The 16,889-nt window shown below is 41.9% G+C and overlaps 2 protein-coding genes across 2 annotated transcripts in view; both read right to left on the bottom strand.

Moving 5' to 3' along the window:
• The window catches only part of LOC118431579, a 35,232-nt gene extending 33,678 nt beyond the window's left edge, over nt 1-1,554 (bottom strand). Inside the window, exons 1-4 of the mRNA XM_035842821.1 lie at nt 1,524-1,554; nt 1,179-1,344; nt 651-789; nt 196-325 (exon numbers count right to left, since the gene is read on the bottom strand). Coding sequence (XP_035698714.1) covers nt 196-325; nt 651-789; nt 1,179-1,344; nt 1,524-1,554 — 466 coding nt within the window. The remainder of the gene's footprint in view (nt 1-195; nt 326-650; nt 790-1,178; nt 1,345-1,523) is intronic.
• Nucleotides 1,555-1,709: 155 nt separating this feature from the next.
• On the bottom strand, nt 1,710-15,442 carry LOC118431578. The gene is made up of 20 exons (XM_035842820.1): nt 15,291-15,442; nt 14,500-14,710; nt 13,334-13,462; nt 12,546-12,638; nt 11,955-12,161; nt 11,407-11,554; nt 10,755-10,930; nt 9,855-9,978; nt 9,070-9,241; nt 8,198-8,292; nt 7,812-7,982; nt 7,284-7,464; nt 6,763-6,929; nt 6,151-6,324; nt 5,744-5,938; nt 4,942-5,121; nt 4,441-4,691; nt 4,093-4,217; nt 2,394-2,562; nt 1,710-1,928 (listed from the first exon to the last, which is right to left on the bottom strand). Exons 1-20 carry the CDS (start codon nt 15,350-15,352, stop codon nt 1,710-1,712), a joined length of 3,249 nt encoding a protein of 1,082 aa, XP_035698713.1. The 5' UTR covers nt 15,353-15,442.
• Nucleotides 15,443-16,889: the final 1,447 nt, after the last annotated feature.

The raw sequence follows: 16,889 nt of genomic DNA, 5'->3' as shown, positions 1-16,889 counted from the left end.
TCCCTTGGGTACAGGCATAAATGGCTGCAAACGACAGAGGACGATGGAAGCTTGCTGCCTTATGTGCCTTACGGCACAGGAAGACTTAAGGTCTAAGGTCTAAGTAATGACAGAAGACAGGTGCTGTGTACAGTATTTTACCACTGGACTAGTCACTTTGCCACTAGATCTCATGTATGCTGTAGCATCTCTTACCTTCCATGTCAGCATTGTCTTCATACAGCACTATCCCTGCAGATGAGTACGGCTGTACGTCATCCCAGAGCGCGGCAGTACCAACCGCCCACTCGTAGTGCACAATGCCATGTCTCGCACTCTCAAATCCCTGTATAAAGATTGTAACTTGTTTGGTTACCAAAAAGTTATGTGTAACAAATGACATTCATAAAGCTGTGACATCCTCTGCAAACCATCATAACCATCATGTCCACTGCGAATTTTTCGTTATCCCTTAGTATCAACTTGCCTACAGTAACTGTGACTATTTTCCTCATTGACAACTTCCTTGAGAGCAAAAGATGTCTTCCCCGATCTTCTGAAAGCATTGCCTTCGTTTTTCAGATTAAGTGACATTTGTTTCACCAAGTTAGAACAGAAGTCTTCTTAAGCATATAAGCCTGAGCCTGTCCAAATGTCCCCTACAAACTAACCTTGAAGCGCACAGTGACAGTGCCCGTGTGAAGTTGGTAGTCCACGTCTACTGTGGCCACGTCATCAGCCTGGCTGTCCGCCATGTGTGGGCCGTCCACAACCACTCCCGCCTTATCACCGGGGACTACCTTAATCGGGCTGGGATAAAAGTGAAATAGACTGAGACTTTCTTTCTTTGCTTGTTCGGATCTCCATTAACAAGTATTGATACACTTTCTGGAATTCTAGGATATGCAAACAAAATATAAAACTCAATACATATCAAGATGACTAATTACAAGGTTGTAGTTTCTAATAATCATAATCTTAATTGTCTTGCCAACAGACAATTCATGATCTTTGAATTAAGATAAAAGGTTATTAACTGCAGCTATGAACTGGAGTTGTTTATTTCCAATCCAAGCTGTAGAAATCTATTCATCGAACCTTGATATTCTTGTCAAAACTAGTTCCTGGTCACTTATTTTCTTTTTTTACGTACCACGGGACAAAGCAGATAAGATATTGCAACAAGTTGCTAAATTTACCTTGAAACCACTTCAGTAGAAAATGCCCCAGCCCCGTTCTGTGCCTTTACTGTGACATAGTAGACAGGTGACCCCGTGACCTCGTCGTACAGCTGCAGCTGCAGGTTGTTGATGTAGGCACTTCTGTCGGCTCCCATGTTTTCGAACGGCATGACGTCAGTGCCACCTGTCAATAGGAATAAATGAATAATTATTTAGTTGAAAACTCTCTTGGGTCCATGTATATAGATCAAGATGAAATAAAACAACTGAGGGGAATCTTTTGTATGGCAAACATCATAATTGTAAATCAGTATTTCTACCAATACCATCTGTTTCTGTATCTATATAGCAGGTTTAACTGGCCTTTGTCGTAACACACCACCTTCATAGGCATGTGGCACAGTAGCTGGTTTTATTACACTGAACAACCAGTACACATACAACATACAAAGTACAACTACACAATAGTACAAGTACAAAATGTTCATATATGCCTAAGTGCACAAACCTGGTGAGATCACGCAAAACTAAGAGCATGACGGCTTATGTCTAAGCACTGTTCAAACAACCCGACCACCCCATCATGCCAATGAAACAGAAGTCCAAACCTGGTGACGTCCCCAGAGCCGCCCAGTACGCCGTGACCTTGCTCTCCCCGTCAGTGGCCCGCCATGACACCAAGATGGCGGACAGGTCAGTGTGTAGAATATACCCATCGTACAGCTCCTCCAGCTCACCAGGCATCACGTCAATGGCAACATGTAGATTCTACAGCGACATCATAGGTACACATTTTTATTTTGTTAGAAGCAATTGATGGCTCATTCTAGACTACATTTGGAAAGTCAAAAATTTAGGTTCCAACATTTTTGTGTTGGGAATTTCAACTTAGCCAGATAGCAATTGATCGTTTCAGGTAGCATCTGCTACCTTTAATCTGTGACACCATTGAACATGTCACAGTTTCACTGACGAAATGTAGTGGATGCTTAGTGAACTAAAATGTTTGACCGTTTCCAAAATCATATCCAGTTGCTTGTCAATGAGTAATTGGTTACTGTTTAATTTTGCTTCAAACAAAAGGAGCCAACTACCCATATAATGATAGCTTCAAATGGCATTTGCTTGGAATAGCTGGGTGATCCCTGCCCAAACCAAAACTAAAAGTGTATTGTGTTTTAACTAAATTAAATGTAATACTGTACTTGTAACATAAAAAGGAAGTAGTCTAACCGAAGGGGGAGTAGGATCCACGATGACACCGTCCGTGTCATGTGTAGTCGTCAGCCCAGCCCTGTTGACAGCGGACACCCGCACACTGTACCGCGTGCCCGGTACAAGGTTCAGCGGTTCATTGTTGGTCCATCCCCCAGCACTGCCTTCAACAATCACCCAGTCATTCCTGTTTAACACAAAGAACGTTAATCCTAAATTTGAAAGTGTTTGCTGTTGCGATGCAAGTTCATCAACCAAAAACTGATAGAGGCACCTTGGAGACCTTGTGGTCTTATGGCATTTTATAAATACAGCTTTATATGTTACAGCAGGATTAGATTGAATAATAATATATATTATCATATAGCCAGGGGACGTGGGCCAATCAGAAGGCCCCATTTCATGCTGGTTATGATGCCGTAACAGCCGTGCATTAAATTTTTGATTATTGCACGTGTGCATTAATGACTTTTGAAAGTTTAAACCAATCAGAAGGACAAACAGGACGCTGGCCAATCAGAATGAGATATCCAGGAATCGTCCATCTGCCAAGATATGGGAATAAGTACAGGCATGGCAGGGGGGATGGCTCCCTCTATTAACATCGGTAGTGCGAGTTTCTTTGTTCAAAGAAAACATTTGCCATCTTAAAACAACATTGAATTACCTATAATATTTAAGACAATAAAATCTATTTCAAGTCATGTCCAATTTAAACTACAAATGGAAAATAAAATTATTTGCACCCCCGCCCATTCAAGTTCAGACGACAATAACACCACGGTCCGCCATTGAGTAGCGGTCATGGCGCTGGAGGACCAAAATGCTACCTTTCTTCGGAGAAAACGTGTCTGAGTTCATAGTGAACGAGATTCTCAAGAGCTGTGAAGCACAGGGATCCCGGAATGCCTCAGGAAAGCCGGCAGAGATTTAGCGCCTGATACGAACGAACGACAAACTGGAGAATGGGCGAGTAGAGAAATACGGAGCGTGCAACAGTTGTAACATGATGAATCGACTTTGTTCTTATTTCAAGCCTTGGAACAGAAATACATTTCACGTACAAGTTTTATGTTGTTCAAATTCACTGTTCAAATTTATGTACTGAATAAAAGATGTATGTTTTATAAAGGAATTTGTCGCTCCTACTCAACCGGAAACTCTACTCTACTCTATTCTACTCTTAAATGGGTCAGTGTGGGTAGGCTATATGATAATAGGGTTAATGACCTGCCTGTTCCTCGGTATATATGGTGTCATAACGCCTGGGCCTTTGCTATTACCACCTCATAAAACCACCTCGTTCGCTTCGCTCACTCGGTGGTTTTATTCGGTGGTTATAGCAAAGGATCAGGCGTTATAAGCAAAGGACCAGGCCTCATAAAACCACCTCGTTCGCTTCGCTCACTCGGTGGTTTTATTCGGTGGTTATAGCAAAGGACCAGGCGTTATGACACCATATACACCTCGGGGCGGGTCATTAACCCTTAATTATTCAACTGGAATTTAAGGTAGTCACTACGGTAACCAGGAGCATAATAGAGTATTAGGTATGAAATGTCACACTTAGTCTATTAATTCTAGTGTTACAAAAAATCGAACCAGCTTCTTGAGACAAACTGTTTATCAGCTAAATCAATGGAAGCAAAAACATGATTACTAACTAAAGGTAACAAATTGCCAACTTGAAACAGAAGGGTAGGACATGTTCACTAACTTCTGTGCCGGGTGGATCTGCAGACGGCTTCCTCCCTGATGCTGGAACACGGCCAGTTTGTAGTGGTCCAGACCAGACTCCACATCTTCAAACTCCCAGTTCACGGACAGATTTGTGACGCTTGGCTGTGATAATACCAATTTGAAAAAAAATGACTTCTATTACTTTTTATGGCTAAAAGAGACTTGCTTTCTGCAGTCTGGTAGAGCTCTTTTACCTCTCTCCAAAGTTTTTAAGTCGGGTATCTTACTTTATGCTGCTTCTTTGCTGAGAACTGAAACTAAAACTAACTTGTAAAACACTGAATTCTATCACATCGCCTCCGCAAGTGTAAGATTGATGCCTTACCGAGTATTGAAGGTCCGTCCCTGCCTGGCTACCATCTCCGATGAAGCCCATCTCAGGAGCGGTAGTGTCCAGCGTGTACCCGTCCGACTCAGTCAAGACAACGCTGCCTGCCCCGTTCGAGACGTTCACAACAACGTACACAAAGTCTCCGTCATGAAGGTGGAAGTGGTGCCAGTTGATGCTGTTCGCTTCCTTTCCAACAGAGGTCGCTTCATGAATGATGTGAGGAGCAGTATCAGCACTGCTGTTACCTGTTTAACAAGAAGAAATGAAGTCCTTACAGACATCTTTTAAAAGAAGCACTCTTATATTTATGGGTAGAAAAGTAAAAAACAATGCAAAGAATTCTTAAACTTAGAAATCTTTCATATTGGCAAGAGATCATCAACACTGCCACTTATCAGACTGGCACTGAAGCAGGCTAGCATTGTTTTCCACTGCCTCTTGTCTTTTGCTAGATCATATAATAGTAGATGAGAATGGTGAGAACGAGACACTTGCCATTGTTGGAGAGTCTTCTCCACACGGTAACTTCATAGTCAGCAATGTCAGACTCCGGATCCCGGAAGTCTCCCCAGATCGCGCTGACGCTCGCGAGTTCTGACGAGTACGTGACGTCATGGTTCGGGTCAAGTCCGTCCTTCACCCAGCCTTCCTCCGGTGGGGTGGCATCGTACATCACTGGAAACAACGAAATAGAACATCAACCATTTTTGCAGAAAAACACTAAATTTTGTGCCAGTACCATAAGCAAGACCTTAAGTCTGTCTGGATCTGCTGAGCAAGGTTGAACTGTAATTTCCAACACACAAAATTTGAATGAGTCCAATTTTTGTGTCAAAAATTGCAAATCATTTTTGATCCACAATGACTTCTACCAACACAGATGAACTTTCAAGCTACATGTATCTGAATCTTGCTGTTAGCATCAAGTCCATTTGGGACACTTGGTCTTACAGATAAGTGACATCAGTAATAAGTTTAATGTTTCGCGAAGTTTATAACATCCCACAACATTGTTGATGTGCATTGATTTTATTGCTTTTGCTACTGTTCATCATATTTTGCCATCATATATATTCGAAACATTTGCCCCAAAGTAAGTCCATCGAACACTGGCAATTGCTTACTCAAAACACCTGGCAACTGTTAGAAAGGGTTGTCGTACGTACCTCCATCGCTAGACACAGACACGTTCTTCCTGGCATGCCCCAGGTTGAAGGCAACCAGGGTGCTGTAATAGGGTTATGGTTATGGTGATACATGTAGTTAGGGTTAGGGTTAGGGTTAGGTTTTTATTTACCTCCATTGCTAGACACAGACACGTTCTTCCTGGCATGCCCCAGGTTGAAGGCGACCAGAGTGCTGTAGTAGGTCCCGCCGTGCTGCAGGGTCTGGTTCAGCTCAGCACAAGCGGCGTGTTGGGTGTGCGGCAGCTCGTGAAATGAGACGATGTCGTCTACACCGACTGACGTGCCCACTCCCCACAGGTAAAAACCTAACATGAATGGAAAGAATATCATAAAACCAGTGCATTCTGTCCTTGTTGTAATCAAAAGCAATATCTAATAGCATCTTTCTAAAACCTAATTCGTTAAAGCATGAAACCTTAGATGAACACTTGTCAGCTAGATGAACTCGAGAAAATGCCAAGTATTTATCTGTAGTTAGGTTGACTATTGTAGAGATTTTTAGTAAAAGGAGAGTTACCAATGCCGCTCTCCTCATCATGGAAGTCCTTCCAGCTGGCACAGACCCGGTTCCCCACCGCCTGGAAGGCGCGGTCCCTGCTGTAGGTCTCCCCGTCATGGACTGTCCCCGGGATGGGCGGAGTCACGTCCACTATGATTGGTCGAGGTGCATGACTGGCTGTTCTCAGGTCCACTAGACAGACAAGGCAGAAAGGCTTGTCATTACAACAATCGTCAAAAGAGTAACTGGTTGTTGTAGAAAATCTTTTGTGAGTTTCTTCCTAGATTTTGCTGTAAATGCAGTTAAGAGCTAATTAGTCATCTCCTCATTGCCATGTGCTGTGCTATACGCTGTTAGTCCATTGCATCATATTCCTGACGAGTGTCATTGAATCTTTTCATGTCACCATAAGACTTAGACTGTTGTCCTCTAGTGATGCAAAACTTAATGCTTCCCGATAGCTGATGCCAGAACAATGTCAGCTCAAGTACACTGGGTCACCTATACTGTTTTTTGTGTTGACGGCTTAACAACGTCCTCTATAAAAGTTTAAGAAGGAAGGGAGAAATTGAAAAAATGGCCTCCATCCATATGAAGGAAGACGTCCATGCATGTGTGTTAAACCCTTACCATTGTTGATAGCTCTAACTTTGATCCATGTAGGGATTCCGTCCGGAATGCGGTAGAACATGGTCACGTGGGTCAGGTTGTAATGGCGATGCCAGTCCTTGATGAACACGTCCCTGGGACTCTTCCCGAGTCCGATGTCAACCTCGCGGATGTTGGACAGGGGGTCACTGAAATCACGTCGACATTTTTAACAAAAAGAAGAACTAATGTTCCTTGTGTGTAAACAGTCTTCAGCACCAAGGACAGGCCTGTTCCCCATAATGGCTATTTTGAATGGAAATATTCCATTAACAGTTAGGGTATGTGGAATTGAAATCAAAAAATATTTACATTCATGTCCCAGTGTACAAGTGTTGCCATAATTTAATGATTTCATAGATTATTTTATCAGTCCACTGATCCAAGCATGCAATGTAAACTATCCCCAAGCCCTTTAAGTAGTCACTACATTTGTATGACTAGATTTTACAATTGCAGTAATAAAATATTGCAATGCTTAGAAGTCATTTTATGGTCCTTACCTGACATTGTACTCCACAATGAGTTCGTAGCTGACCTCGTTGTAACTAATGAGTTTGACATGGTTAACGAATGGAGGCGTGGTGTCGATAATGTAGGGGGTGGTGTGGCACACGGTGGTCGCTAGGGGGCCTCCAAATTCTACCTTGTTCAAGGCACGGACGGACACATGGTAGAAGCCATCTAAATTTTGGAATAAAATTTTGTGTGAAGAAAGCTTCATAATGCATGTAATATTTGTTTAAAGTTATCACACTCTTGATTCCTCTACATAGTACATGGCATTGCAAATGTAAACACGTATGAAGTATGTACAACTCTTCATAAGGAGCAAACGACAATTGTTGCAACTTTTGGAACGTCCTGTAGATTATTTTCCCATTGCTGCAAGCTTTAACAATCCTTACATACCACCTGTGTATTGTGGCTATTTCCTGCAACTACATGTACCTTGAGCAGTCAGTGACTGAAACTTTGAGACTTTATCAAGAGAATCCAACAGTGGCTGTGTTGACAGACTGTCTACTGACCGTCCAGTTCCAGAGGGTAAGCAAGCCCCTGGTGTGTCCATTCGTCCTCCCCGTACAGGTGGGAGTGCGGGTCCTTGTGCGGATGGACGTCATCCTGGCAGTGGTCCGTCCCCACTGTCCACGTGTACCCGAAAATACCCGTCTCGTTGTCATGGAAACCGTCCCAATTTGCTGCACAAATAGATAAGTAATGTTTTATGAGCTTTACTTATAACATGTGTAAAAAAAACAAGAAGCTCGAAATCAAATCTTAGTAAGACTAAGTCTTAGCAATAGCAAAATTTAATGCCATGAACATTTTAGTAATTTCAAGATTCAACAAAGGCACATTGTCACTGGCTGTTCTGATTGTAAGCAGATACCCAAAGATATAATGACTTTCTCACCGGTGACGTAAGTGTTTGGTCTGAAATAGCGCAGATCTTCAAGAGGCTTGTTTCCATTAAACACAGTCCCAGATCCTTCTCCGTCTATGATGGCCCTGTATGGACAAAATAAGATTTAAGGAGGTCATTTGAGCTCAACCTGCATTCTTCGTCCAACTTTTTTAATGACAACTACAAGGGAGGTTTTATTTCGTATAACTATTTTGTACAACTGTAACTTTTTTGTTCTGTATATTTCCAACCCCACTACTTTTGTACAATTCAACATCAAAGGGCATCAACCTGTTAGCGATGATTTTAGCTAGGTTGCCAGGGCTCAAACAGTCACAGTAAGCTAACTAGAATGGTACCATGGCTAACTGTATCTGGAAAGTACAACATGATGTATGCAAAATGATTATTCTCTTCCACATGTTATAATATAAAAAACAGAAATCGTAGAGAGACACTATGTGAGTAAAATGTTATAGCTGGAATATCGCATTATACTCTGCCAATTGCTTATACATAACTTGATGAAGATGTACATAATCACAAAAGAGAAAGAAGCTGTAGTTAAGTTGTAGGTAGGTCTACTCGTTCACTGTGCCAAAGGCCAAAACCGAATGGCTAAGAAGGTTGTTCGTGCACGCAGCAGTTAGACTGTATAATGACACATTGTAGGTTAGGCTTGCTGGCCCTCCTGCTGTTTTTTTCCTGTTAATTGTTGAATGTCTGTATAATGATTTGCATTGTAATTTGTCTGTTTGTTTGTAATTTGCCGATTGTAACAAAATTACCCAATTCAGGAAGCCTGGAAGGCACTTCCTAAGCATGTCATTTTGCTTTGGTGAAATAAATAAATAAATAAAAAATAAAAAATAAAGCCCTACCTGTGGTTGGGGAGAGGTGTCTGCTCCACACATCGATCCTCCCACTCGTCTGGTACAAACTCCTCACACACCTCCGCTGACGTCACGTCCAGGCTCACGTTCTCCAGCGGGCCGGGGGACGGGGGGACGAAGTCGACTATCACCCCCGGGGATGTCAGGATGTTCGTGTAGCCTAAATCATAGTAACAAGAAAATGTGTTAGTCTAATAGTATTTAGATCCACTATTATACAGGATAGCCACACATGAAGAGCTACTGATCTGGCGAGGAGAGACACATTGTCTGTTATGTGCCCTTGTGTCTTCCCTTATGACCTCAATGAAAAATGGCTTGCAGGTCAATTTGAGTATTCATGAATGAGCAAAGGTTTAAACAAATGAATGAAAATAAACAAACAAACACAAAGACGTATCACACGCATCAAAACATTCACAAACCATTACAGAGAAAAGTATGCACTGTCAGTCATCATCATCATCATCATCATCGGTCGACGTGATCAAATGTAAACATGTTCGCACATGACATACCCTTTTGTATGGCTAATTACAAGACGGGGATCGCCAGGTCTCCCGTCAGTTAAGTTCCAGTATAAAAGTCCATAAAAGTCTGTACTCTCAAAAAGCCTTTCTCATATACCGTACATCACATTTCAAGGCTATTCCTGTTCAACATTTCAATTTTGCCAATATTTGTTCTCGGGCAATTAAGGGTATTCCTTATCTATCGGAGAATGTTGCTGTTTTTTTTCTGATTTAAGTGCAACAAGTTATCAACAGACTTACCCACAGTGTTGTTGAGGAACAGGTTATAGTAGTACAGCTGGTTGTGTATCAGGTTCAGATCCTCGTGAACCACCTCCACAGCGTGGCCGATCCCCAGACGTTCAAAGTTGTGGAAAATGCCATCCTTTGGAAAACAGATACATATGTTAGTGCATGCATTTTGTATGTATATAATGTTGAAGTTGTGAGACATATTACACAACATGGACATGGCATAAGGATGGCCTGAGTGATCTTTTGAGCCAGTGTAATCCAAATCACAACTAGTTATGAATTATTATAATGTTCATTAGAAAAACAGCAAATGTAATTATATCGAAGTTCAGAAGAAAACTGATCCCTGCATGTTAACAGTCTTCAGCACCAAGAACAGGCTTGTTCCCTGTGTTTAAACACTCTTAAGCACCAAGGACAGGTCTGTTCCCTGTGTGTAACAACATCCTTCAGCACCAAGGACAGGCCTGTTCCCTGTGTGTAACAACATCCTTCAGCACCAATGACAGGCCTGTTCCCTGTGTGTAACAACATCCTTCAGCACCAATGACAGGCCTGTTCCCTGTTTGTAACAACATCCTTCAGCACCAATGACAGGCCTGTTCCCTGTTTGTAACAACATCCTTCAGCACCAATGACAGGCCTGTTCCCTGTTTGTAACAACATCCTTCAGCACCAATGACAGGCCTGTTCCCTGTGTGTAACAACATCCTTCAGCACCAAGGACAGGCCTGTTCCCTGTGTGTAAAAAGTTATCAGCACCAATTAAATCTATGTCACCGTACCCTTATCTCAAGGTAGATTTACAGGTGACATAAGATGGTATCAGGGGTGGCCATTTGACTCCTTGGGCAGCTTTGATACTATCATATGCCACCGGTAGATCTGCCTGGAGATTAACCGTACCGTGTACATGACGACGTCGTGTCCCTCTATCTCCTCCAGCAGTTCACAGCGCCCGTTGTCGCTGTAGTCGTAGTTGAAGCTGAGGCATTTTGTCGGGGGCAGCGCCAGGCAGTCCCGGGCACACTTCTGTGCGTAGGGATAGTGAGCTACGTGGTGAGGCTTTGAGAGCACTCTCCCTGGATAAAACAGGACACAACATGTTCTTAGCCAGGATCTTAATGGAGGAAGGTTAATCTTATAGCAGCGTCGAATACCCCAGATTAAGATTGCAAATAAACCTAAGCTAGATACTAGCAAACGAAGCACTATGATCTAATTTTCATGTTCCATGTTCCATGTTCATGAAATTTTCATGTTCAAGCTTAAATAAGCCTTTGTTAGCTGATGTCTGGTTGAGATTTACCAATACATGACATTGGATTTGATGAGTTGGCAGAAAAGGTCTGTACGACCAGGAAAGAAAATAAGGTTGATCCCAGTGCACTGTCTACATCTGTCAAAACATAGCAAGACAGAACTAAAACAAGAAAAAAACAAAAAAAACATGAAGACTCTGATATTCTAAAGACACTGGGCAAAAAGCAAATTTCAGCGGTATCCTTGGTTGAAATGCAAATTTTGATGGACAGTCAGGATCAAGTCTATGACTTACCAAGACGTGGGGCTGCAAAGTACTCCAGATTGCGAGTATCATGCGGGTCATGCCCGATACTGATGTCTACGTGGATCTTTGTGATGTTGATGTCCATCCATGGCACAACTTGATCTCCGTAAACCTGCCGCCCAAACCCTATGGCTTCCTACAGAACACAAAATTGTAAAGCTATAAAACAAAAGCTCATCTGTATTGCCAGCAATCATACTGTAGAGTTCTTGAAGTAATGCACCACAAAGAAGGGGTGTAATGTCCCCTTCCTGCATCAGCGCTATATCAGTTCTGTAGTATGATGGTGGGCAGTATTGTCTTCCAAGGACACACCATTGAAGCCATTTTACAGGGTACGGGTTAAAACCGAGAGGTTAAACGGTAGCATCCTCACAGAAAATTTTCAACTGCTTAATATGAAGTTTGAACTGTGTTTTTGTATACAGTACTATGTGCTCATCATATAGTTCCATGCCAGTACTGCAGCCAGTATACAGTACCATGTCCTAATTCACAGTAACCTCACCATATGATAAGCATAGACTGTATCTTACCTTCTGATTCACTAAGGCTGCATCATCCAAGGCGACAGCCGAGGAGCGAAGGATGCTGGGATGGCTGGTGGAGATGAAGTCAGGTGTGACCCTACCCCCAGGCAGGGTGACGTCATAGGTAGGCAGCTCACACGTGGCCAGGGAGGTCTGTTGGGCCGAGTTGGTGGCCGTTACGGTGAAGTAAAGGGGGACTCCTCCTCGCAGAACCTTCGGAATCACATATTTGATATTGAGTTACTCATAATGTTTACAAAAGATTCATAAAGCCTCATAATAATGTTTTCTGACACAGTTAATGTTTCCACAGCCTCCTTTAATTAAAGCCTTTGTCAGGAAAACTCACATACTGGATGTGATATGTGAAGCAGTGAATGAGTCAGTTGCCCATTGAAAGCAAAAGTACTGGCTAAAATTTGAATTTGGGTATGCTTTGCATATTGGAAAGAAGGTACTAGTACTTTCAAGACAATACCTTCAGAAGACCAATACGTCCAGAAGTAAATCTCTCTGGTTTTATCCTGTTGTAAAGATTGAATTATTGTATTTGAAAATTGTTTACCTCGGATGTCTAATTTTCATAAACGTAAATACCTGTGCCACGATCGTTGTGAAACCTCCTAGCGGTTGATTTGACACCTGGTCGCTGCCACCTCTGGTAACTCCAACAGAGTAGGTGAGATCCACCTACAAGTTGTATTAAAACATTGTATTAAGTCTTTTACAAAATGTATCAATCACATGCCAATCACCTTTGACCCATTGCTGATGTTACACTTTGCTGTCAACTTGATAAGGATTTGAAGACTAATTGAAAACTTCTTGGTAAGCACTCTATTTTGTGTACGGAATCCGATATAAAGTTTGAACTTGTAAGTTTACATAATACTCCATTGTGAATGTGCCTTAAATGTGAATGGTGCACATCAGCATTCTATGTAAGGCCTGGTACATAATATTGTACTACAAGTATCAAGGACTGCCCAAGGAATGCCCCACCCTAAGCAACTGGGGAGCTTGCCACCATCAACACCTTTGTGTCAAGAGCAGTCGACACAATGGTTGTGATCGCTTTAATCGGAAGAAGAGAAGAGGTATAAGTTTTTGCTGAGAAAGAGACAGGGACCAATACCGCTTGTCAGGCATCTACGATTCTTTACTCGAGTCACGTGTCCCAAGGTCACGTGCTCAGAGTAATTGCATCACCACTCCTGTCGAAAGTCGACGGATGAGCGACGGAAAATTCGAGGTAAGCAATTTTTTATGTTGAAAGACAGCTAAAACTTCAACATGGACTATACCCAACACAAAAGAGCTTTCATGCTAATGTAAGAGAAGAGGTATTTGCAATCAAAAGTAAGAATAAAGGAAGAAACACCCACCTCGCTCCTGTCATCATCCACAGCCAGCTCCAGCAGGAAGGCGGGTTCCGTGTAGTCCCGACCATACTGCTGCTGCACGATGCAGCTGGTCGTCTGGGCTGCTCGTTTCGCCACACCGCTCTCAAATGGCTACACAAATGCAGGTTGAGTTTGTCATAAAATGTTAAATTGCAAAATACATAATCAATTACGACAAAGAGATAATATATAATAGCTCATTATGAAACACAGAAAATGACTACAATGTATGTTGATGAATATTGAAACACCGGCAGCATTTTTTTGCATTCTGTCTTTAAAAGGAAGCAGAGCTGTTGGTTGCCTGCACTACTTGCCAGGCAACTCCGCTCTCAAATGGCTATAGTAAATACATATTGAGTTCATGAGGAAATGTTAAATTGCAAAATACATGATTCTTATATTTGATTGCTCAATTTGTCTTATTTTTTAAGAAATTAAATTCTTAATACAATTCAGCCTCTTGGTTATAGACTGGCAATAAACCATTCATTTTCGTTTTACACCCTATACTACCATAACTTGTACCATGTTAAGGCTATATGTTAAAGTCTGTCTTTATGAATAGAAATCCGTGGGGCCCATAGGGCGGATACAGTGTTCAACTACCTTTTAAAAGCTTATATATTGAAGACTCTCAAAGCTCAATGTCGTCGGTCAGACCACACTAAAATAAGGTCTGTAATGAGTTAATATGATTTTACCTAGTATGGTTTTAACACTTCAAAGGCAGTTGCTTTGTAGTCCTTATTCATCAAGGAAATCCCCACAAGGCGGAAACCATCTCAGTTTAAAGGCTTTTTATATTGAAGACCCTCAAAGTTCAAAGTTGTTTGTCTGATCACGCAAAAATATGGCCAATGATCAGTTGATATGATCTCTTTTTACATGTACATGATTTCACAACATCAAAGCCAGTTCTGTTGTAGCATTTACAAGTAACTATAGAAATAAGCCCACAGGGCAAACATGGTGTTTGGTTACCCCTTAAAGGCTTTATATTGAAGGCCCACAAAGTTCAACATTGTCCACCTGATCACCCTAAAATGTTACAAGTGATCACTTAACCCCATATGTAAATCTATAAATCTAGTGTATATAATAACCCTCGCTCTTTGCTAAGTAACCAGTCTATATAAGGAACTTACCGATGCATAGACTTTGAAATCAGGAGGCGATTCGTCCGGTTCGTCCGAATTGATTGCGAATATCGTCGCGTGTATAGTTGGAGTGGAGTATTGCCAGATCAGCTTGTTGATCAGCGTCTTTCTGATAGTCTTGAACACCAGCGGGATAGTCAACTTCAGGATTCCCCGGAGCTCTAGCCTCAGAGGAACCAGGTTCATGTCCATACGGATACTGGAAAACAGCGCAGCGGAGTAAACATTACAGGTAACGTTGTGAAATCATTCTTCATTATTCTTGTAAAGTTTCATCAGCTAGGTTAATTGGCCTTATGTAAACAACCTTATTCTTCTGCTATACAAAAGCTGAAGAATGCTATCAGTATAGAAGGAATATAAGGCTGCATTGAGACAACAATGTAAAGAGTAGTCTGTGTAACGCAAACTCCACTATCCGGAGCTTGTAGACTCCTCCGGGGCAATGTAGGACGGGCCTAAGAAGCGCGATTAAATCAGGCTATGTAAAGAGTGGCTCCTCTTCCCTTACCCATGCAAACCTCTATGGTCCATGGTAAGTTGTTCTTGAGTTCAAGGTTTGCAAGGGTGGCTCATTGGGTGCCCTACCCTGCTCAAGACCCTTCCATTCTGCTCTGGGATTGAGTAAAGTCACATATTTTTTTAAGAAATCGCCATCCCGAATAATAACTGGGAACTGATCTGACATGACTTCTAATTCTCGGTCGCTAACAATTGCCGACCACCATATACATGTAGCTCCAAGAGAGACTCGTTTCAATCAACGAACATTTTCTCACCCCACATCCAAGGGGAACTTGGTGAACTGTAGCTCGGCCGTGCATGGGAACGAGGTGGTCATGATGAAGCCCCTGATCTCCAGCCTCCCCTCAAACAGTCCGAGCCAGATGGTCAGAGATCCCCACACCTGGCAGCCCACCGTGGGGGTTACTGTAACCTGGAAGGAGGAAATTATTCTATTTATTCTTAAACCTCTCAGCACGAGAAGCCACTATCATGGCTTTCCCATAGGACACGAGAAGCCACGATCGTGGCTTCAGGTTTAATTCCGGCGGGAAATTCAAACTGACTACTGTGAAATGGGAAATTTGGCAGAGTCTGCCAATCAGGATGCTTGTATCTTTGACCAACCAGAAGGGATCTAGCATTTAATGAGGCCTCCAGCGTGTGTTTTGGCTTCAGTTTTCTACAGGTTTATTTAGTAAATTTAGCAGAAATGGAGACAGTTTGGTGGATAATTTTGTTGGAGGCTTACAGGAGTGATGACAGGGAAATCCTTGAGGGACAGCAAGGCAAACACCCAGCTGTTTTTGTTGAGATCAAATGAGCTGATATCACCGTGTCTAATGAGTTCTACATGCATGCTTCCTTGTTGTTTTTCTTGGGGCAGAAGGAGGTCCAGGTCAGGTCAGATAGGTCACTGGTCCAAATTGACATTTTGTATACTCTGATACCTGTTTCTCTACCCAAGTCATAGTAAATGGATTTATTTGACTCCCTGATATGTGGAGAACATCCAGAAAAATAATTTGCCATTTAGCACAAAGCATATTCATTATTTTAATAGTACAACTACAGGTGTGGGGAGGGGGGCACAACTGTTTATTGGGGTAACATTTGTTTGTCAACACTGAACTTATTTGAAATCATGCTTTGATTTTTAGTTTTTGGTCATTCTAACAGCATACCAGCATTGTGTATGTATGGTTGAGTATTTCTACATAGTTTTATGATAAATGACACAAAAAACTCAGCCCCTAGCCAAATATTTTCTTTTGTGAAACTTTTTTGGGAGTGATGCAAATGTGTTTTTGAGTGGTTTCCATGACGATTGCTGTCCTCAGATTGATGGTATGATATTTATTTTGCTTGTTTTGGAAAGGCCATTCTGTGAGCTTTCCAGCAATATATAGTTTTCCTAATCTACTCCTTACATAACAGCTGTAATAATAATACACAAAAAGTACTAATTGACACCTGTATAGACTGAAATTATATGTCGTATATGGTATACAGGAAAAAATTTTATGACGTGTTGAGAGGGTTAAAGACAAATAAATATAAATTAACGATTCTTGGTGGGAGACCAATTGGAACATGCAGATGTTTGCACGTCAACGCACCAAATCTTTAGCTGTGTTTTTAGTTTAAAGTGCTTTTCCCAAGGGCACAACGTTGGGGCATGGTGGGTATCAAACTCGGAACCTGTTGATTCCGAGCCAAACGCTCTACCAGTTATGCCACACTAACGCCACCAATTAATGATGATGATCTTTATTGCATGTTTATGCTCAAATGACCACATGTAGTCTAATGGATTAAAAGGAAAAAAGTTTAACTTATACTGTAACAATAATTCTAAACTGCACTAGATGGAA

The sequence above is a fragment of the Branchiostoma floridae genome, chromosome 15 (assembly GCF_000003815.2).
Source record: "Branchiostoma floridae strain S238N-H82 chromosome 15, Bfl_VNyyK, whole genome shotgun sequence".
Classification (NCBI taxonomy): domain Eukaryota; kingdom Metazoa; phylum Chordata; class Leptocardii; order Amphioxiformes; family Branchiostomatidae; genus Branchiostoma; species Branchiostoma floridae.
The sequence above is the reverse complement of the archived record's forward strand: the minus strand, read 5'-3'. Positions and strand labels throughout refer to the sequence as shown.

Excerpts from the sequence above, each read along its gene's own strand:
- LOC118431578 (XM_035842820.1), bottom strand. The coding sequence starts at position 15,352 with ATGACCACCTCGTTCCCATGCACGGCCGAGCTACAGTTCACCAAGTTC. Across the intron at positions 8,293-9,069 it reads ACACCTCTCCCCAACCACAG|GGCCATCATAGACGGAGAAG; the intron begins GTAGGGCTTTAT and ends TTGTCCATACAG. Across the intron at positions 5,122-5,743 it reads GTCTGTGTCTAGCAATGGAG|TGATGTACGATGCCACCCCA; the intron begins GTAAATAAAAAC and ends CGTTGTTTCCAG.